General features: G+C 37.7%; 1 protein-coding gene across 13 annotated transcripts in view; it reads left to right on the top strand.

Annotated features, from left to right (window-relative positions):
• KCNT2 (potassium sodium-activated channel subfamily T member 2) overlaps positions 1-22,927 on the top strand; it is a 431,812-nt gene that overhangs the window by 377,048 nt on the left and 31,837 nt on the right. For 5 of the 13 annotated variants that reach the window (XR_015143756.1, XR_015143755.1, XR_015143754.1 and 2 more), the window contains 3 exons: positions 7,678-7,779; positions 9,417-9,500; positions 10,492-10,620. Coding sequence is in view for 8 of the 13 variants with exons in the window: in XM_086345575.1 (XP_086201701.1) it covers positions 7,678-7,779; positions 9,417-9,500; positions 10,492-10,620 (315 nt within the window). In the remaining 5 variants the exon portion in view is untranslated. Of the gene's footprint in view, positions 1-7,677; positions 7,780-9,416; positions 9,501-10,491; positions 10,621-13,657; positions 13,679-16,107; positions 16,559-22,927 lie in introns of those variants that run through there. The other 8 variants (XR_015143752.1, XM_086345574.1, XM_086345572.1 and 5 more) reach the window with 3 other exon arrangements.

The raw sequence follows: 22,927 nt of genomic DNA, 5'->3' as shown, positions 1-22,927 counted from the left end.
CATGCTTATATAATGAAACTTTGATAAAAACGCTGAAGAATGAGGTTTAGAGAGCCTCCTGATTGGTGAACATATTGATGTGCCAGGAGAGTGGTGCCCTCAGACTCCATGGAGACAGAAGCTCTTATGCTTACGACTCTTCCAGACTTGCCCAGAGTACCTTTTCATCTGCTGTTCATTTGCATTCTTTATATTCAAATGATAGTCCTTAAATATAGCACTTTTGTGAGTTCTGTGAGCATTCTGGGAAATTACTGAAATTGTGGGAGTTGTGGGAAACCCCAGATTTCCATCTCTGCTTAACTCCCATACCATTCTGATGCCTGCTGCATCAATTTTGTTGGATGGACAAGAGGTGCTTAGTATACGTACTCAGCACGTCTGTCAAGAGGTCCTGATTTGGATGATAAACTAACCTATCATTCTATTTCTGAGGTAAGGACCATGTGTATCTTAGTGCAGGAGGGTAGTAACTGCCTTGAAGACCTTGCATTCTTCTTTAAGATAAGGAATGGGGTTTCCCACACCCCAAACTCCTTCAGCATGAACTTGCCTTGGGCTGACTCAAAGGTGTTAGGGGATGTGGGCCTGAAGTTGCCTTGAGTCCTCATAAGCAAGATGAACCCATGGAGTGTCCAGAAAATGCAACCCCTCTAAGCTGGCACTGAGACTGGAACAGACGTGTATGTGTGTGTGTGTCTATGCACATGCACTTGTCTGTGTGCATGTGAGTGTGGGGGTGTGGGAGGAACCGACTCTTTCCAGTAAGAAGAGTGGAAATGCAAAGAAATGCTCTGTATTACTGGAACTGCCTCCTTCTTGTGTGCAATACGAAGAAGTAAAAGAAAGAGAGATTGACTTAAAGCCACTGATGACTCAGGGTCCTCTGTCACTTCGGTTCCTAAGCACACACTTCAATGAGAAGGTCTAATAGGAACCCTGTTCTGAAAGAGATACAGATTCAGAGCTGGTAGGCCACCCCTGAGACTCTTTCCTAGTGAAAGCTCTAAGCAGGATACACAAAACTCTAGCAACACTTTGAAGATGCTTGTATTTTACTGTGAGGATTTTCTGTACTTGAATTCCAAAGGTCACTCCCTGGGCAAGCAACTTTGTGAGAGGAAAGGCAGAGTTAGCTCGACCAGGACATGAGAATTTGGAAAGAAGATTTGAGGGCTGTTAGTGAAGTAGAGTAGGGGTAGGGAGAAAGAGGGAGGAAAAGAGTGGAAAAAGAAGAGAAGATGTCGTGTCATACCCTGTAAAGAAGGTCAAGTAGGGTGAATGGTAGGAAAAGCCACTAGATTTGGGGTTACAGTATTACTATGTGTCGGGTCCGGGCAGAATCTGCTAAATTGAACCGTGCTATCAGCTCATTCCATATGGGACTGGCTGGACACAGTAAAGAAAACACAATTTATGCCAGAAAAAAAATGCCTTCTTCCAGCAAAACCATGTGTTCACGATAGCAAACCAAGTGGAAGAGATAGATAAGACCAAGGATATTGAAGTGTCTAGGATCTCTGATTTGGATGTCTGAGATATCTTTTAGGTATTTTTAGGTAAGTGTCAATCCCTTGGATGAAAAAATTCCCTGGAGAAGAAAATGGAACCCACTCCAGTATTCTTGCCTGGAAAATCCCATGAGCAGAGGAGCGTAGTAGGCTGCAGTCCAAGGGGTTGTGAGAGTCAGACATGACTTAGCGACTAAACAACAACAAAGTTTTAGATGAGTGGATGTTAGGAAAACACAAAATCATTGCTGAAACTTTAACTGAATCCAGAATTATACCAAGAAACAAGTATGCCTGAAAAAAACATTAATACAGTATATATTTGTACTAGAAGAAATCATAGAAATATTTATTATTATATTTTGTAAAACACAATAGTCAGAAGACATACTAAAGTCAGAGAACTTTGTGTAACACAAACTTTCAGTTTTTTTCCACCTTCAAACCTCCATTAAAGAACTGAAGTGAGAAGAGAGGGGTGTTGAGGTAACCTCAAGTTGTTTGTTTCTTCCCTCTTCATACAAATGTTATAAACTTTATGCAACAAACTTCCTTTACATGTAGACAACCACTGTAAGTAGAAAAAGATTTATTCATTTGTTCAATTAAATTTCACTGGCTGTGTGCTAGGCATTTGGCACAACTTAAGAACCACATGCAGAGTACATCATGAGAAACCCTGGGCTGGAGGAAGCACAAGTTGGAATCAAGATTGCCGGGAGAAATATCAATAACCTCAGATATGCAGAGAACACCACCCTTATGGCAGAAAGTGAAGAAGAACTAAAGAGCCTGTTGATGAAAGTGAAAGAAGAGAGTGAAAAAGTTGGCTTAAAGCTCAACATTCAGAAAGCTAAGATCATGGCATCCAGTCCCATCACTTCATGGGAAATAGATAGGGAAATAGTGGAAACAGTGGCTGACTTTATTTTTCTGGGCTCCAAAATCACTGCAGATGGTGATTCAAGCCATGAAATTAAAAGATGCTTCCTCCTTGGAAGGAAAGTTATGACTAACCTAGACAGCATATTCAAAAGCAGAAACATTACTTTGCCAGCAAAGGTCCATCTAATGAAGGCTGTTGTTTTCCCAGTGGTCATGTGTGGATGTGAGAGTTGGACTATAAAGAAAGCTGAGTGCTGAAGAATTGATGCTTTTGAACTGTGGTGTTGGAGAAAACTCTTGAGAGTCCTTGGACTGCAAGGAGATCCAACCAGTCCATTCTGAAGGAGATAAGTCCTGGGTGTTCATTGGATGGACTGATGTTGAAGCTGAAACTCCAGTACTTTGCCCACCTGATGTGAACAGCTGACTTATTTGAAAAGACCCTAATGGGGAAAGATTGAGGGCAGGAGGAGAATGGGACGACAGAGGATGAGATGGTTGGATGGCATCACCGACTCGATGGACATGGGTTTGGGTGGACTCCAGGAGTTGGTGATGGACAGTGAGGCCTGGCTCGCTATGGTTCATGGGGTCACAAGGATTCGGACATGACTGAGCGACTGAACTGAGCTGAACTGAACTGAAGAACCACATGTGGCCCCAGGTTCATAGGAAACCCTACCTATTTCTGTAGTAAGACAGCTCATTTGGAGCCCCTATCTAGATGGTTCAAATAAGCCTTGTTGACTCCAAGGCTAATAAGTCAGTGACTGCATTGTGATGTAATGGGCACAGATACCAATAGGGCACAACTTCCATATCCTCCCTTCTCCCTACATTTCAAGTCAGGATGTCGTTATACTCTGGACAGTCTTCTCAACTAGTAGATATGATAGATGTGGTGGAGTAACTCCTCTTTCTTCCTGACAGGATTGATGCTGAGCCCAGCCTTATCTGTCAGTCCAGGGAAAGCCCAAGGGTCTAGTTCTCTAGTACCATCATTACAACAAGCAGCAGCTGCTGCCCTGTTTATCTCCAAGACCCCCTCTATCAACAGTATGCCCTCCCACCTATTCCTAAAAAGATCAACCCAGAGCCATCCCTTCCCCTGAGATCTCTCAAATTTGCTGCATTGGAGACTGGAGGCCTCTTCCATTGCCTCAGAGAGTGAGAGCTGATGTTTTCATTTGCTTTTCTATGTCTGTCTTTCCTGGTAAGGGGAAGCTGGCAAAAAGAGAAAGAAGCATCTTTGAGGTGACCACTTAAGTACAAGGTGAAGTTTCATCCTTAAGAAATTTGTTCCAGTCTTACACAAACATTTGCTCTTAGGCCTTTGCTTATTAATGGGTAATAATAGTAATAGAATTTTTCAAAAGAAACCCTCATACACCATTATACACACAAACACATGCTTTTTCACATTTTTTTTTTACTTTGGTAAAAGTCATATAAAATAAAATGTGCTATTTTAAGCATATTTAACTGTACAGTTCAGAGACACTAAGTACATTCATGTTGTTCTGCAACACTCACCATCATCCATCTCTGGGATTTTTCACCTTCCTAAACTGAACCTCTATCCCCTTTAAAAACTAACTCCCCATACCTCTCTTACCCCTACTCCCTGACTCCTGGCATCTACCAGAGTCCTTTCTGACTCTGAATTTGAAATTCTAGGTACCTCATGTAAGTGGATTCAAACAGTGTTTTTTGCACCTACTATATGCTGGAATCCTTTTTTTAAGATTAACAAATATATGTCCTGAAAACACATTGTACCTTCCTTTTATTTCCCCTTGTGCTTTACAGTAGGTTCTCATTAGTTATCTATTTTATAATAGTATCAATAGTGTATATATATATATATATATATATATATATGTTAATCCCAATCTCCCATTTCATCCCACCCCCACTTTAACCCTCAGTGTCCATGTATTTGTTCTTTATATTGTTGTCTCTATTCCTGCCCTGCAAATAGGTTCATCTATCCCTTTTTTTCTACATTCCACATATATGCCTTAATATATGATATTTGTTTTTTTCTTTCTGGTTTGAACACACTTTTGGGGGTCATTTACAGAATTTTAGCTACAGTTTGGTATGGCTCAGTCAATTGAGTTCAGTAAATCAGTCATGTCCAACTATTTGCCACCCCATGGATTACAGAACACCAGGCTTCCCTGTCCAACACCAACTCCTAAAGATTGCTCAAACTCATGTCCATTAAGTCAGTGATGCGATCCAACCATCTCATCCTCTGTTATCTCCTTCTCCTCCTGCCTTCAATCTTTCCCAGCATCAGGGTTTTTTCAAATGGGTCAGTTCTTCGCCACAGGTGGCCAAAGTATTGAAGCTTCAGCGTCAGCATCCATACTTCCAATGAATATTCAGGACTGATTTCCTTTAGAATTGATCAGTTTGATCACCTTGCAGTCCAAGGGACTCTCAAGAGTCCTTTCCAGCACCACAATTCAAAAGCATCAGTTCTTCAACCCTCAGCCTTCTTTATGGTCCAACACTCACATCCATGCATGACTACTAGAAAAACCATAGATTGCACTATACGGACTTTTGTTGGCAAAGTAATGTCTTTGCATCTATGTTTGTCATAGCTTTTCTTCCAAGGAGCAAGCGTTTTTTCATTTCATGGCTTTAATTTCACTTTTATCAAGAGGCTCTTTAGTTCTTCTTTGCTTTCTGCCATAAGGGTGGTATCATCTGCATATCTGAGGTTATTGATATTTCTTGTGGCAATCTTGATTCCAGCTTGTGCTTCATCCAGCCTAGCATTTCACATGATGTACTCTGCATATAAGTTAAATAAGCAGGGTGACAATATAAAGCCTTGACATACTCCTTTCCCAATTTGGAACCAGTCTGTTGTTCCATCAGTTCAGTTCAGTTCAGTTCAGTCACTCAGTCGTGTCCGACTCTTTGAGATGCCATGAATCACAGCATACCAGGCCTCCCTGTCCATTACCAACCCCCAGAGTTTACTCAAACTCATGTCCATCGAGTCGGTGATGCCATCCAGCCATCTCATCCTCTGTCATCCCCTTCTCCTCCTGCCCCCAATCCCTCCCAGCATCAGAGTCTTTTCCAATGAGTCAACTCTTCACATGAGGTGGCCAAAGTATTGGAGTTTCAGCTTCAGCATCAGTCCTTCCAAAGAACACCCAGGACTGATCTCCTTTAGAATGGACTGGTTGGATCTCCTTGCAGTCTAAGGGACTCTCAAGAGTCTTCTCCAACACCACAGTTCAAAAGCATCAATTCTTCAGCACTCAGCTTTCTTCACAGTCCAACTCTCACATCCATACATGACCACAGGAAAAACCATAGCCTTGACTAGCCAGACTTTTGTTGGCAAAGTAATGTCTCTGATTTTCAATATGCTATCTAGGTTGGTCATAACTTTCCTTCCAAGGAGTAAGCATCTTTTAATTTAATGGCTGCAATCACCATCTGCAGTGATTTTGGAGCCCCCCAAAATAAGGTCTGACACTGTTTCCATTGTTTCCCCATATATTTCCCATGAAGTGATGGGACCAGATGCCATGATCTTAGTTTTCTGAATGTTGAGCTTTAAGCTAACTTTTTTTTTTTTTAACTTTGCAATATTGTATTGGTTTTGCCATATATCAACATGAATCCGCCACAGGTATACACGTGTTCCCCATCCTGAACCCTCCTCCCTCCTCCCTCCCCGTACCATCCCTCTGGGTCGTCCAAATGCACCAGCCCCAAGCATCCAGTATCTTGCATTGAACCTGGATTGGCGATTCGGTTTTCACTATCTGTTTCTAACTATTACTTCTTGATCGGCATACAGATTTCTCAGGAGGCAGGTAAAGTGGTCTGGTATTTCTATCTCTTGAAGAATTTTGCACAGTTTTTTGTGATCCACACAAAGACTTTGGCGTAGTCAGTAAAGCAGAAGTAGATGTTTTTCTGGAACTCTCTTGCTTTTTCTGTGATCAATCATATGTTGGCAATTTGATCTCTGGTTCCTCTGCCTTTTCTAAATCCAGCTTGGACATTTGGAGGCTCTTGGTTCATGTACTGTTGAAGCCTCTCTTGGCAAATTTTGAGAATTATTTGACTAGAGTGTGAGATGAGTGCAATTGTGCAGTAGTTTGAACATTCTTTGGCATTGCCTTTCTTTGGAATTTGGGTGAAAACTGACCTTTTCAGTCCTGTGGCCACTGCTGAGTTTTCCACATTTGCAAATTTGCTGGTATATTGAGTGCAGCATCATCTCTTAAGATTTGAAATAGCTCAACTGAAATTCCATCGTCTGCACTAGCTTTGCTTGTAGTGATGCTTCCAGGGTCCGCTTTACTTCATATTTCAGGATGTCTGGCTCTAGGTAAGCGATCACACCATCATGGTTATCTGGGTCATTAAGATCTTTTTGTATAGTTCTGTGTATTTTTACCACTTCTTCTTAATATCTTCTTCTTCTGTTAGGTCCCTACCATTTCTGTCTTTTATGACAGAGAAAATGTATGGCTGGCACACCTTGAAAGGCACGTTGACAAATTAAAACTCAAATGACAGAAAGCTAGAATCCACTGGTTGTGATCACTCCTACTTGCCTGTGTTCTGTGTCCTCACATATGAGAATATTCAAAAGCTGATATTCTGGATATTATAGTACATTATGTGGCTTTGGGGATTTTTCCAAATTTGATGAAATAATGATATTTTGTTTGTTATTTTTATTAACATTATTTCAAATCCTGTTAAGAAATATGTACAAAAGGTAAATAAATGTTTAATGTATGAAAGGATCCAGCTTTCTTAACTGTTGGGTATTTTAATGAAGAAAACATGGTTATGAAAGGGGCTTCCCAGGTGGCTCAATGGTAAAGAATCCTGCCAATGCAGGAGATGTGGGTTCGCTTCCTGGGTTGGGAAGATCCCCTAGAGAGGGAAATGGAAACCCACTCCTGTACTCTTGCCTGGGTAATCCCATGGACAGAGGAGCCCAGCGGACTCCAGTCCACGGGGATTGAAAAAGAGTCAGACATGACTGAGCATGCATGCACAGCTCTTCTGTCCATGGGAGTTTCCAGGCAAGAGTACTGGAGTGGGGTGCCATCGCCTTCTCTGAAAGGGACATTAACAATACAATTAAAGGTGAAGTCATGGTGCATTCACAGCTAAGAACCACATGACAAAAATTACTTTCTTCACATTTGTTAGAATTTAACTAAGCAGAAAAGCATAAGATAGAGGATGCTCACAAATTATTATTTTTCAAATTTCTGAACAGAAAGAAAGAGAACGAGGTTCTAACTTGGCCTTCATATTCCGACTGCCTTTTGCTGCTGGAAGGGTGTTCAGTATCAGCATGTTGGACACACTTCTTTATCAGGTACTCAGTGTTTCTTTCCTGTTGCTCTCTGAAGCATTTATTTTCTATTTTGTTTAGATCCTATCAAATGAATGATACAACTAGTGTTTCTCATGTACTGTCAACTTAAATTGGCTCTGGAAGTAACCCGATATTTTATTTCATGTATTTAATGAATGATCTAAATGTGCCTATGAAAGACATCATAAGAAAAAAATTATTTTTCAGAATACTATATGAAATGATATTAGGCATTCTTTGACACCAGTGTCCTACAATGTTTCATGTGACATTTGAATGCATTTGCATATTCCTTTACATATATAACTAAACTATAAATAAAAGTTAAGAAAAAATTACTAGGTTAAGAAAAAGACACCTTTCTTTCTAATGCACATTTTTTAAAAATGATACCAAATAATGTCAGTAAACTGTCAAATCAAGGACATTTTCAACATCTGATAATTTTGCCTACTTTAGAAACATGTAAGGAAAATTTTACAACCTCTAAGAACCATTCAGTTTGTTTCTGAATGCCAGAGTTTCACATTGTCATTTCATCATTGCTAAGTTCACAGGATTTTATTTTATACAAATACACTAATTTTTTAACTGTGCCAAAAGCTGAACAGCAGCAATATTTCATATTATTTGATTCAAGTATTCAGATAATTTCTAAATATATCTGTTAAGGAAACAAAAAGATATTCATAGGGCTTTAAACAAAAATCAACAACAAAAAAAATAGTTGAAATATTTGATTGTAAATTTTAGTCATTACAAACTTTTAAAAAATATTATCTTTTGTTCAGCTTATAGTTTTTTGTTATTAAAAATATAGAATTGTTTTCCTAATGTCCAATACCATGCATAAAATTTAAACATCACGATATCCTAGAAAATAATAATTTCTCATATTTTTTGAGGACAGCTTAACTGTACATGTGTATTTAGCACACTGACAAGATTGATTTTTATTTCTTTTTTTAATGGAGGCTTAATGATTGGAGAAGGAAATGGCTCCAAACCCACTCCAGTATTCTTGCCTGGAGAATCCCAGGGACAGAGGAGTCTAGCAGGCTATAGTTCATGGGGTCACAAGAGTCAGACACCACTTAGCGACTAAACTACCACTACCTAAAGTGGGCTTCCTTGGTGGCTCAGACTGCTAAGAATCTGCCTGCTAATGCAGGGACCCAGGTTTAATTCTTGGGTCAGAAAGACCCCCTAGAGAAGGGAATGGCAATCCACTTCAGTATCCTTGCCTGGAGAATTCCACGGACCGAGGGGGTCAGACACAACTGAGTGACTAACACTTTCACTTTCAGTGATATGATAGTGCTTCCCTGGTGGCTCAGTGGTAAAGAATCTGCCTGCCAATGCTGAAAACGCAGGTTCAATCCCTGGGCCGGGAACGTCCCCTGAGAAGGAAGTGGCAACCCACTCCAGTATTCTTGCCTGGGAAATCCCATGGGCAGAGGAGCCTGGCTGACTAAAGTTCATCAGGTTGCAAAAGAGTCCGGCATGACTTTAGTCACTAAACAGCAGCAACGCCATGATAACCTTTAACATAACCTTTAAGATGTGACAACATATTCACACTCTAAGCTATTCTGTTTTTCATATACACGATAATACATATTTTATTTCTGTTGCAGTCATTTGTGAAGGACTATATGATTTCTATCACCAGACTTCTGTTGGGATTGGACACTACACCAGGATCGGGATTTCTTTGCTCTGTAAGTTACTACTGTCTGAAGTGGAAGATGATTCTTGTGGGCAGTTCTTAAATCCATCTATCATGCTCTTTGGCTGACTCTTCTATATCATTTATTTATTTATTTTTCTAACAAGTGCTCAAAGAATAGTATCCTGGTTTTTTTAATTAATTAAAAAATGTTTAGGGAAAGCATTATTTAAATTAATAATCTTGCAGATAGCCATTTGGAGCAAAATTCACAAGTGTTTTTTTTTTTTTTTCCTCCCCTAGCTGGCATTTGAGATGAACAGTTTCTGACATACGATGTCATACTGCCAAGGAAAACACTGATCATGTTGTTTTACTTCTGTTCCCTGACCGGGCCTCCTGTAGGGGAAGCATGAAATCCTAACCACTAGACCAACAGGGAATTCTCTAACCTCTCTGTTTTATAAAAGACTGTGCAATGTCCAAGTGTATTTCATTAAGTGTCTTATTAACAATTCAAATTCGTGATTAGCAGAGAGGGAGCAGCACTTATGCCTCTGTCCGGGAGTCCTGTGCTCCTTCTATTGCACACCTTTCTCAGTAGGGATGCTATAGAACTTTGGATGGACTATTCGTTTTTGTGCTGGAGGTATCCTTTGCACTTCAGGATTTGTAACATCAGCAGACCCTGTCCACTAAGTCCCAGTAGCATCCTCTAGTTATTGCAACATTCAAACAATACCTTACATACAGGTTTCCAACAATTCCCAGTCAATTATCAGTGATGTCGCTCACTGAGATGGAACTAATGCAATGCCATGCTGCCACAAATTGAGCAATGTGTTTCTTAAGTTTGAGTTAACCTGAGGGATAAGGTTTAGATGGCAGTAAATAACTTTAATATATGGGTAAGCACTTAAGAAATGTTGCTTTGAGATTTTAAAATATCAATGAAATCTACTTTTAAGGAATGAAAAATAACCATTGGGTTTTTTATTTCTTAAAAATTTTGTATGTAAATAATCCAATTATATTTATTACAGATGAAGATCACAGAGGATGACCTATGGATTAGGACTTATGCCAGACTTTATCAGAAGTTATGTTCCTCTACTGGAGATGTTCCCATTGGTATTTACAGGACGGAATCTCAAAAGCTTACTACATCTGAGGTTTGGAAATATCCACATATTCCTGTCTTAATGTTTAATGTGATTGAAAACTATGATTCCTAAACCTAGAAACTTATTTCTGAAATATTGGCCATTAAATTATGTCAGGAATTTCATAAAGTATTTTTGGCAAAAGTGATATTCTAGAGTTTGGACTCTGAATGCTTTTTGTAGGTTTTCAGGAAGTAAATTAATTCTAACTAACCTTTTGACACATAAGAAAAGTTCTCAGGGCAAGCAATCTAGTTTGTAATATAATCTTAAACTCCAGTATATTAGCATTTGGAAAGAAGGAAACAGAGATAAGTTAGGGAGCATGAAACTCACATTTTTTCAAACTCTAGGTTGAGAACTACTTTGGAGACAAGGAAAAAACCCCAGGAGCAGTGCCAGACCCTGGCTCAATAATCATAATAGCAAACTAGAGCCTATTAAAAATGGAACAAAATTTACAGTGCCTGCATATGACTGAAAACATATCTATATTTTACTTTGGCCACACTGTGTGATTATAAATTATGGTTTATATTCTTGAAATATTTATCTTCTTCAGATACCTCAAAGTTATTCAAAATTTTGTTTAATCATTTCTTTCTTTGGTCTTATGTGAAACAGAACCTCAACTATGAGACTTAGATTAATTGCATGCATTTTAATAGTCATGTAATCATTACATCAGCTTGTGATTAAAATCAATGAATCTGTGTGTGGAAAAGAAGAACTTTATAGGAAGCATAAGGATAATGGAGTAGATTTTTATTTTCTTGTTACAATTTATAGTTTGACATTTAAGTAAGTGATATTGAGGCCAGAAGAAAATAGTTCCGTTTTTCTGAGATGTTCTTTGCTGGTTTCACTGCAACTTCAGAGGTGCTAAAAGATGTTTTATTGCCATTTCTGCAGCTGAATCTGAGTTTTTCATTGGCTGTGGTCCCCGTGGTTCACACCACAAAGAGCAGGACCAAACTGGAGAAAATCAGGAATGACTGATGGGAAAAGCATACCAGACAGTTAAATATGTAAGACAGCTTGGCAGATATGCCTAAAAGTTTAAGAATATTGCATCCAAAAAATATTATTAGATTAACGGTTAAGAGAAAAAAAGTGCTTTCACACCTAAGCAATTAACCATGTCTTACTCAAGCTTGATAAAGACAAAGATTTCCACGTAGCAGAGTATTAGTCCTGTTTTTATCTTGTAATATGGATTTTGTAAACTTGAAAACAGTTAATTCTTCCATTGGTCAAGTTCATATCCATGTTTGTCATTTTGTATTATTAAGAGACTTTGTTGTATGCTGTTCACAGTGTAGATAGGGAAAAGATAATTGAATATTCGTACTGTCATCAAGGAGCATTTAACACTACATCTCAGTCAGTTCTTCCCATCACAAATCAGCAAAATATTTATAAATCCTCAAACCTCCAGCTTATATTAAAAGCACACATCCTTGGAAAAAATAAAAGAATGCTAAGTTAAATGAAGATAATATCTGCTGTCTTCCTATACTGAGTTCAGTTCATCTTTTGGAACACAAATTTTTGTTTAAATTTTATATACTATCTATTACAGAAAAAAGAGGCAATTTAAATATTACAATAAACTTCAAGTACTTTTACAGTAAAATATATTAGTAAGGGCAAGAAATTAATGTTACTTTACATCTAAAATGACCTGACTGCTATAGTTGAAAAGGAATTCTAGTTTTATTTTTCTGGCAAATAAGGCAAAAATAAAACTGTTGAGTTATATAATAATTGTAGTTTGATACACAAAAAGATGTAAGTTCATCTATAGAAAGATTTGTTTTTCCTGATCATTGTTAACAGAGTGAGTATATGTTTCCTTATATGAGATTTAATATTTAGAGATATTTAAGAGATAGATAACATGATGAACATTATGTCACTTTATAGTTTTGCAAGATGCTAAAGTACCAAAAAAGGTGGTACTCAATAAAATCTCATTTTATAAAATCAGACTCTTTCGTGTCTGACTCTTTGCGACCCATGGACTGTAGCCCACCAGGCTCCTCTGTCCGTGAGATCCTCCAGGCCACAATACTGGAGTGGGTAGCCATTCCCTTCTCCAGGGGATCTTCCCAATCCAGGGATCGAATCCGGGTCTCCTGCATTGCAGGCAGATTCTTTGCCATTTTAACCACCAGGGAAGCCTCCAAATTACATTAATATAAATATTTTAGTAAGGCTTAAGATAAAAAAAAGTTTTGAAACTGGAGCTGCTCATTCTCTACCATTTTCTCATCAGTGTTATTCCATTGTGCCAAGTGTTAAGAATCTGGAGACAAACAGTTCCAACAAGCCTATATTCATATATTTTTAATGTGTTTCTTAATATTTGTAACAATAGTGACAATCCTAAATAGTGGGTTAGACTTGAATTACAACAAAAATTATAACTGAAAATTTCACTTCTGCCTTTTGAAGGATGAAGATCATGTTATTCTGTAGAACTGAAGAACAAGATAACATGATTTTTATAACCCCTAAATGTTTAGGGCTTATATATTGACTGGGCAGATCAATTTTTAACCTTTATAACATATTTGAAAACTCAAAATATTTCTATACATTTACTTGAATGTATATGTAGGGGTGAAAAATAATCTTATTATAGTATCTAAAATTTTAAAAAACAGTACAACTATTAATACCAATAATGATTATTGAATATCAATAATGATGTCAGTTTCATCTCATGAATATAATCCTTTATATCTTATCAATTTTTTTAAATTTTCTATTAACACCACATTAACTTTTCATCAAATCATAGAAAGATGATTTTAGATAAAAACCTAACAACAACTTTTTGGCAAGTTTTTTAAATATTAGCTTATTCTTTACATAATTTTATTCAAAAGTGCTATGATAAGTAATCAAACACATAATTAGATGATAAATGTTATGTGGTATCTGTCGTGCATTGTCCTGTTGCTGATTGTTTTGTGTATGTACTGTTTAGTTGTTGTTTAAACTGTAATTTGTGTGTTTCTTTTCCCTCCCTTTGTGTCAGTGTCGAGAAATAGCATCACAAGTAAGTATTTTGTTTGTCTCCCTTTCTTCAAATGGTCTAATATAATGAGTCATTGAAAACAATATTAAAGGTTAAACTCAGTAGTTCAGATTTTAAAAGAAAACAAGCCGAAATGGTTTAATATGTTCTCTTCAAGTTAGTGTATCTATATTTCCCTAATATGATTGCAAATCAATATTACCTATTTGTCTTAAATTATGTTTATGTATTGATCCAATCGCACATTTTACTGCATGGTGTCATTACCAGCTAATCACTTACTGGATGCAGATTATCTGTCCTCAAGGGACGTGCCACCTTCTGTGCAGTCAGCTAGGACTGAAAAGGAATGGAGCTCTTGACATAAAAACATACCTTTAGTTTGCTTCTTAAAGTATCCTGGACCCTCTAGGAACAGTTATGGGAACAATAGGACCTGAGATGGATTCCTTCTTATACATTTATATTCCTGAAACCTCGATTTCTCTTTATGTGATTTGCATTTTTTATTTTATTTTCCACTTTCTTCATGTAGATCATGTTAAATAATTGCCATTATGGCCTTAGTACTTAACACAAACTCCCAAACATTAATAGAATTAAAGAAACTATTACAAATATAAGTATTTTCAACTTTAAAAATTGCATTTTGAATGTCAAAGCAGTGGTACAATTCAGCCTACTGTGGAATAATATCACAAGTATAAAACTTTTGTGTCAAAATTACCAACCAAAAATATGAGTCTTATTTTTGAGCTTGTTGGAATTCTGTATTATCATAATTCCAGAAATTTTGACAGAATGACTGGTATTTTCTCTACAATTTGAAACCATGTAATAAATGCAAATGTTTATTAAATTATTCTGAGCATTCTACATTAGTTATTTAAGGTTTAATAAGCTCTGGCTCTGTTATATTCTTAAATATTCTAATTTTTTTTCTATATATTGATTCCTTCGGAATTTACAAGATATGTACTAAAGAAGCTTCTCTTTGGGCTGTAAGAATGTTTTAGCTGCTTTCTGACATTTTTCACATGATGGTACATAGACAGTGGTAACATTTGTTTATCATGAAGTTGCTCAGCAGTTCCAGCCACCATGGCTGCCTGCAGGTGATGCAAATTTAAATTCTAGTTTAATGCAGAATACAGTGCTGGCAAAGACAAGGTTTGGGAAGCTTATCTTAGAGTTTTTATGGTTTACTTATTAAAGTATCTTTTGTAATGCTTTGAAAAGTTACTAATGAGTTTAAGCATATATTTCTAAAATTTTTCATTTGTACCAGTGTTTGACTTGACCTGATTGACAAGTTTTCATTTTATTTATAATGCACTGGCAGACATTATTTCAGGAAGTATTTTAGGAACGTGTCACAAGCCAAACTGGTTCACTTTGTCTCTCTTAAAGGTATTTCTCAAGTGTGAATCCAGACCTGGTCCACAGTGGTAGAAACACTAGTTAGTGGTCACACCATGTCCCTAAAAGGAGTTTGCATTTGGCTAAAAATTGTATAGCTTCATGTTTGAAAGTGGAGTTAATTTTTTGAATGTAGATTTTTGGCTCTGTTGTAGTTTTCCATGTCGATTCATATGTTCCGCACTTTTAATTCATACGTCAAGCTTTACTATCTCCTCTTTTCTCTAACTTACCATTATAGATTCAGAAAGTCAAAGGTTTGGCTCATTTCCGAATTTTTGTAGCCAATTGGAAGTTGACTTGTAACTTTCTTCCTGTAATTGCTTTCTTTCTTATAGTTACTATTCTAGGTCTTAAAGTCCTCCAGTTATTTCCCTATCTATGTAAACTTAGCTTCTTCCCTCTAATTTGCTGAGTTTTCCAATATAACTATCTCCTCAAAATCCATTTATGAAGAAAAAGCTCTAACTGTACTTTAGATATTAAAATATATTTATCCTTGTAATTCTATTTTTTTTCTTCCACAATTCTGTTCTTTCAATTTTTTTTTGTTCTCTCTCTCAACCCTCAAATATGTTCAGATTTCCTCAAACCTCAAGAAACATTCACCTCTTATTCTATTTTTCTTATTTCATTCTTGCTGTTAAACTCTCAGAAGCGTTCAAATATGACGTCCATTCTATTTCTTATCCATGTCTCTTAGTTTTTCCTTACTCTTTGATCGAGTCTGTTCTTACTAAAAATCTCTTTTAGCCAAAATCACTGGCATTTTATTTTAGTTGTAATTTGTTTAAACATTGTAGAAGCTTTAACTGGGTTCATTGTCTCTTACATGTCAAAATTCTCTTGTCAGTTTTCATTTTATGAATAACTCTTATTTATCCTGGTTTATTTCTTTTCCTCCTCTTTGTTCTGTTCAGTTTCTGCCTATAACAACTCATTTTATTAAAAAAAATATTTTAAGTCTTTATTGAATTTGTTACAATATTGCTTCCATTTTACGTTTTTTTTTTTTTTTTTTTGGCCCCAAGGCATGTGAGATCTTAGCTCCCGGACCAAGAATCGAATCCACATCCCCCGCATTGGAAGATGAAATCTCAACCTCTGGACCACCTAGGAAGTCCCAATACCAACTCATTTTAGATGCTGATACTGTGATCTTCGATCTGAAAATTTGCCTCTAATTTCCTGTCCTGAGATTGGCTCTATAACTCAGGACCTCAAGGAGAGGCAGGGATTTACCTCCTATCCTAGGATGTGCCTTTATCTTTGAATTCCAGGATGTACACCATGATTTAAGTGTGGCCTATGCTTCATTGCAGATTGCCCCCTCCAAGAGTGTTAATCTTGATCTCTGCCCAATGCTGAACGCTTTTTTATTTAATCCACACAGCAAGGTAACATGGCTGATGATTTTACTCCCATTTGTAAATGAGCAGAGGCTGAGACACTTAACTTGATAAAATAAAAACTTAAGAAGCAGCAGGCCTATATTTGAACTTAATCAAATTCTGACACCAGAGCCTCTTTTTTTTTTTTTTTTTTATCATTAGATTTCACTGAAGGAGCCTCTGCCAATTTCTGGTCACTTCTCTCTTTTCCACTACCTGCTTTGAGATCCAAAGTGCTTTGTTTGAGACTCAACATGGGAACCAACATTTGAAACCCAAACCAGGCATTTGTCAAAACTATGTGTATAGTCTTTCCTCTTTTTCTGCACATGACCTTGGAGAACTCATTGAATCTTTAGGTTTCAGTGATTACTCTGAGGTTGATGGAAGGCACATTTGTGTTTTATAAGCTTGGTGTTCTAATTCCTAAACATGAAGAACAAACTCATTATCTGCCAGATCCTCCCCGCCTTATCTCCCAGAATTAGACATTTCCTTAGCCTAGGTGTTTGGAATGAGTCCGCAAACATCCAAGAAAGATTTCTCAGAAAGCGGATGTGAGCTTTTCATGCCTATTCTTGGATTTAATGACTTATTGGTGGATATACTGTATCGGAATTCTCTTCCTTCAAGATCTTGCATAATACATACAGATAAATGATTGTTTTCTTTGCATGATGTTTATATAGTGGACTTTTTAAATTATTTTTTATTGAAGGATAATTGCTTTACAGAATTTTACTGTTTTCTGTCAAACCTCAACATGAATCAGCCATAGGTATACATATATCCCCTCCCTTTTGAAATTCCCTCCCATCTCCCACCCCATCCCACACCATCCTACCCCTATAGGTTGATACAGAGCCCCTGTTTAGGTTTCCTGAGCCATAGAAAATTCCCGTTGGCTATCTATTTTACATATGTTAATGTAAGTTTCCATACTAATGTTACTCTTTCCATACATCTCATCCTCTCCTCCCCTCTCCCCATGTCCATGAGTCTGTTTTCTGTGTCTGTTTCTCCATTGTTGCCCTGTAAATAAATTCTTCAGTACCATTTTTTAGATTCTGTATATATATGTTAGAATATAGTGTTGGTGGGAATGTAAATTGGTAAAGCTGCTATGGAAGACATTATGGAGATTCCTCAACAAACTAGGAATAAAACCACCATGTGACCCAGCAGTCCCACTCCTAGGCCTATACCCTGAGGAAAGCGAAATTGAAAGAGACACATGTATCCCATTGTTCATTGCAACACTATTTACAATAGCTAGAACATGGAAGCAACCTAGATGCCCATCAACAGATGAATGGATAAAGAAGTTGTGGTATATATACACAATGGAATATTACTCAGCCATAAAAATGAATGCATTTGAGTCAGTTCTAATTAGGTGGATGAACCTAGAACCTATTATATATAGTGGATTCTTGATGTCTGCCATACCAAGTCATTTTCTTGTTGCTGGATTTTAGACTCTTCTGTATTTTACCCATTATTTACATTCTTTCTGTCTCTGTTCCTAGAAGAATCAGTTATCCAATTATTTTTCCTGACCAAATAAGCACTGGACTTGGGACCACATGATCTATGTTTAAAGTTGGCTCCTGCTTTTACTAGCTGTGTGTGAACTTGGGCTGTTCTCTACATGTAGCAGAGTGGAAATTAAGTCAGAAATTTATTATCACTTCATTAATTAGAAAAAATCAGAAATGTGTTAACTGAATTGTTCATAGTTAATGGCAAGTACTTCTACATGGCATGGTACATAGACTAACATAGATCTTTTTCCATCATTTTTTACTGCTGCATTATTTTCTAGTGGATGACACTGCTTCAGAAAATGTTTGTGTCAATATACTTAAATTTATAAATAAAATAATAGTAAGTATTCCAGTGATCTGGATAAATGCCTTATAATATTTTTAAATGTAGATATATTCACTAACTTGAAATGTATTTTAATTCATACACTTACATACACCATGAGTCTGAGCTAATCTATAATTTTCTTTCACTTTTCTCTTATAAAATTTTACTCTTGAATACTTTTATTTATTTCATTATTCCTTTTTCTAATATTTCCTAGCTCTACTAATTCTTGTCTTGTTTATTTTCAACCCTACAAAAGCATTTCTTACTTTCATTACTTACTTTAACTTAAGCATCTCACTATACAGATGGCTAACAAACACTTGAAAAGATGCTCAACATTGCTTATTATTAGAGAAATGCAGATCTAAACTACAATGAGATATCACCTCACAGGAGTCAGAATGGCCATCCTCCAAGTCTACAAACAATAAATGCTGGAGAGGGTGTGGAGAAAAGGGAACACTGTTGCACTGTTGGTGGGAATGTAAATTGATAAAGTCACTATGGAAGACGATATGGAGATTCCTTAAAAAACTAGGAATAAAACCACCATATGACCCATAAATCCCACTCCTAGGCATAAATCCTGAGGAAACCAAAACTGAAAAAGACTCATGTATCCCATTGTTCATTACAGCACTATTTACAATAGCTAAAACATGGAAGCAACCTAGATGTCCATCAAAAGATGAATGGATAAAGAAGTTGTGGTACATATACACAATGGAATATTACTCAGTCATAAAAGGGATGCATGTCAGTCAATTCTGATGAGGTAGATGAACCTAGAACCTATTATACAGAGTGAAGTGAGTCAGAAAGAGAAAGATAAATGTCATATTCTAATGCATATATACAGAATCTAAAAAAAATGGTACTGAAGAATTTATTTACAGGGCAACAATGGAGAAATAGACATAGAGAATAGAATTATGGACATGGGGAGAGAGGAGGAGAGGGTAAGATGTATGGAGAGAGTAGCATGGAAACTTACATTACCATATGTAAAATAGATAGCCAACGGAAATTTGCTGTACGGCTCAGGAAACTCAAACAGGGGCTCTGTATCAATCTAGAGAGGTGGGATGGGAGGGCAATGGGAGGGAGGTTCAAAAAGGAGGGGATATATGTATACCTTTGGCTGATTCATGGTTAGTGACAGAAAACAACAAAATTCCGTAAAACAATTATCCTTCAATTAAAAAAAAAAAAAAGAGTCACACTGGCACACCTAGTAGCAAGAAGCTATTTAAATGCATCCAGTCTGCCTGGTTTAACTACACAGCCCTGGCTTTCTGCTCACTTAGTGCCTTAAACTGCATGGACATCATTCTTTCACTTTGCCCTGCCACAAGAAATAAATTAAGCCTTTACTCACAGCTTCTTGGTGGATGACTGCTGGAGTTTATGAAATCAGAACTGAATATAAAATTATAAGGTTGATCTGAGTCATTCCAGTTTTCATAAGGGAGTGATAATTTCTAAGCTTTAATATACTTGGATCAATAATACCATTTTATATATATTCTTTACATAAGAATGGAGCTTCCCTGGTGGCTCAGAGCTTAAAGCGTCTGCCGGCAATGCAGGAGACCAGGGTTCAATCCCTGGGTAGGGAAGATTCCCCTGCAGAAGGAAATGGCAACCCACCCCAGTATTCTTGCCTGGAGAATCCCATGGATGGAGGAGTCTGGTGGGCTACAGTCCATGGGGTCGCAACGAGTCAGACACGACTGAGCGACTTCACTGTGCATATCCATTGAGGCTTAACTTAGCTGCAGTGCCCTATGGATACTTCTTCTTATGACTCTGTGTATCAGCATCATTGTTATTGCGGAGGTACAGGCAGCAGCAGCAGAAGCATTTTGTAGGGCCCCAGAGAGCTGTTTTCAAGAGTGCGGATTTCAGCATGGCAACTACTCTTCTTCCACACAGGTAACCACATAATCTACCTCTGTGGTACCCAGAGTATCAGCATTTTCCCCTAACACTCTTTGCAATGCAGTTTGATGCCTGCTGTAAACACACGACCAATGGTCACGGGATAAGGATTGTTCACTGAACTTAGTGCCAGTCATGCCCTTTACTGGAATCTAGACACGCAATTCAATATGAAACACACAGAGAAGTCTGAGACCTGTGACACAGAGCCCCAGCTCCATCCTCTTGTCCTTAAATGCCAAAGACAGAAGCTTCTAACTTAAATTGGTGAAATCCAGACAGAAGCATGAGAGGACTGAACAAATGCAACTTAAAACTGTGCAGCTCAAAGCAAACACTTGACAGTAGGCAGTGATACAACTCAGCAAGCATGCTTATCAGCAGGTGGTACAACCAGTTATCAAGTCAGACCCAAATAAAATGAGTCTCTGTATGGCCCCCATGGGCTGAATACCCTGTTTGCTGTGCCTGTTGCTACAGCTCCGAGTCCTTTATGACTCCCCAAGCTGCAACTTTAAGTGTTTACTGAGCCCACATCGATAAATTCTGCCTGATCCAACTTAATCTTCCGTTCTTATCCCAAACCCTTAATATCCACACATTCTCTTCAGACTTTGGTCTGTAAAAATTTAAAAACTGAAGTAGTTCTTTTAGAATGTAACTTCCTAAACATGTAATGAAAAGTAAAATGAGTAACATATATGCTGTCTAGTGTCTGCATATTTATGAATCACTTTATGAGGCTCCTAGGAATATAACACAACCCACTGCAGTACTCTTGCCTGGAAAATCCCATGGACGGAAGGGCCTGGTGGGCTGCAGTCTATGGGGTTGCTAGGAGTCGGACATGACTGAGCGATTTCACTTTGACTTATTCACTTTCATGCATTGGAGAAGGAGATGACAACCCACTCCAGTGTTCTTGCCTGGAGAATCCCAGGGACGGGGAAGCCTGGTAGGCTGCCGTCTATGGGGTCGCACAAAGTCAGACATGACTGAAGTGACTTAGCAGCAACCAAAATAAAGTCAAAATTATTTCTCAGTTTGCTTTTATGAAACAAGGAGAGTTATTTAGATTAATGAATTTAAAAGCATTAATTTATAGTATTTTAATAATCTATGATTAATTTAAATATCAATTAAATAGCATTTAGGCTAATAATAAAATTAATTAATTCATGTATTAAGGGAAGACATCTACCATGTAGTTAGTAATTGCATGATAATAGTATTCAAGATCCTAAACAGAGAAGAAAAAAGTAAGATTTTCTGGGCTTAAAGCACTAGGAGAGGCATCAGTTCAGTTCATTCACGTAGTCGTAACCAACTCTTTGCGACCCCATGGACTGCAGCATGCCAGGCCTCCCTGTCCATCACCAACTCCCGGAGTTCACTCAAACTCACGTCCATCAAGTGGTGATGCCATCCAGCCATCTCATCCTCTGTCGTCCCCTTCTCCTTCCACCTTCAATCTTTCCCAGCATCAGGGTTTTTTCCAAGGAGTCAGTTCTTCGCATCAGGTGGCCAAAGTATTGGAGTTTCAGCTTCAACATAGGTCCTTCCAATCAACACCCAGGACTGATCTCCTTTAGAATGGACTGGTTTGAATTCCTTGCAGTCCCAGGGACTCTGGAAAGTCTTATCCAACACCACAGTTCAAAAGCATCAATTCTTCGGCGCTCAGCTTTCTTTATAGTCCAACTCTGACATCCATATATGACTATGGAAATACCATAGCCTTGACTAGATGGACCTTTGTTGGCAAAGGAATGTCTCTGCTTTTGAATATGCTGACTATGTTGGTCATAACGTTCCTTCCAAGGAGTAAGTGTCTTTTAATTTCATGGCTGCAATCACCATCTGAAGTGATTTTGGAGCCCCCCAAAATAAAGTCTGTCACTGTTTCCATTGTTTCCCCATCTATTTCCCATGAAGTGATGGGACCAGGTGCCATGATCTTCGTTTTCTGAATGTTGAGCTTTAAGCCAACTTTTTCACTCTCCTCTTTCATTTTCATCAAGAGACTTTTTAGTTCTTCTTCACTTTCTGCTATAAGGGTGGTGTCATCTGCACATCTGAGGTTATTGATATTTCTCCCGGCAAACTTGATTCCAGCTTGTGCTTCTTCCAGCCCAGTGTTTCTCATGATGTACTCTGCATATAAGTTAAATAAGCAGGGTGACAATATACAGCCTTGACGAACTCCTTTTCCTATTTGGAACCAGTCTGTTGTTCCATGTCCAGTTCTAACTCTTGCTTCCTGACCTGCATGCAAATTTCTCAAGAGGCAGGTCAGGTGGTCTGGTATTCCCATCTCTTTCAGAATTTCCCACAGTTTATTGTGATCCACACAGTCAAAGGCTTTGGCATAGTCAATAAAGCAGAAATAGATGTTTTTCTGGAACTCTCTTGTTTTTTTGATGATCCAGCAGATGTTGGCAAGTTGATCTCTGGTTCCTTTGCCTTTTCTAAAACCAGCTTGAACGTCTGGAAGTTCATAGTTCACATATTGCTGAAGCCTGGCTTGGAGAATTTTGAGCATTACTTTACTAGCATGTGAGATGAGTGCAATTGTGCAGTAGTTTGAGTATTCTTTGGCATTGCCTTTCTTTGGGATTGGAATGAAAACTGACCTTTTCCA

The sequence above is a fragment of the Bos grunniens genome, chromosome 16, assembly GCF_055505025.1.
Source record: "Bos grunniens cultivar Pamir isolate PY7600 chromosome 16, Bosgru_T2T1.0, whole genome shotgun sequence".
In the NCBI taxonomy this organism is placed as follows: domain Eukaryota; kingdom Metazoa; phylum Chordata; class Mammalia; order Artiodactyla; family Bovidae; genus Bos; species Bos grunniens.
This window is presented reverse-complemented; position numbering and strand designations above follow the sequence as displayed.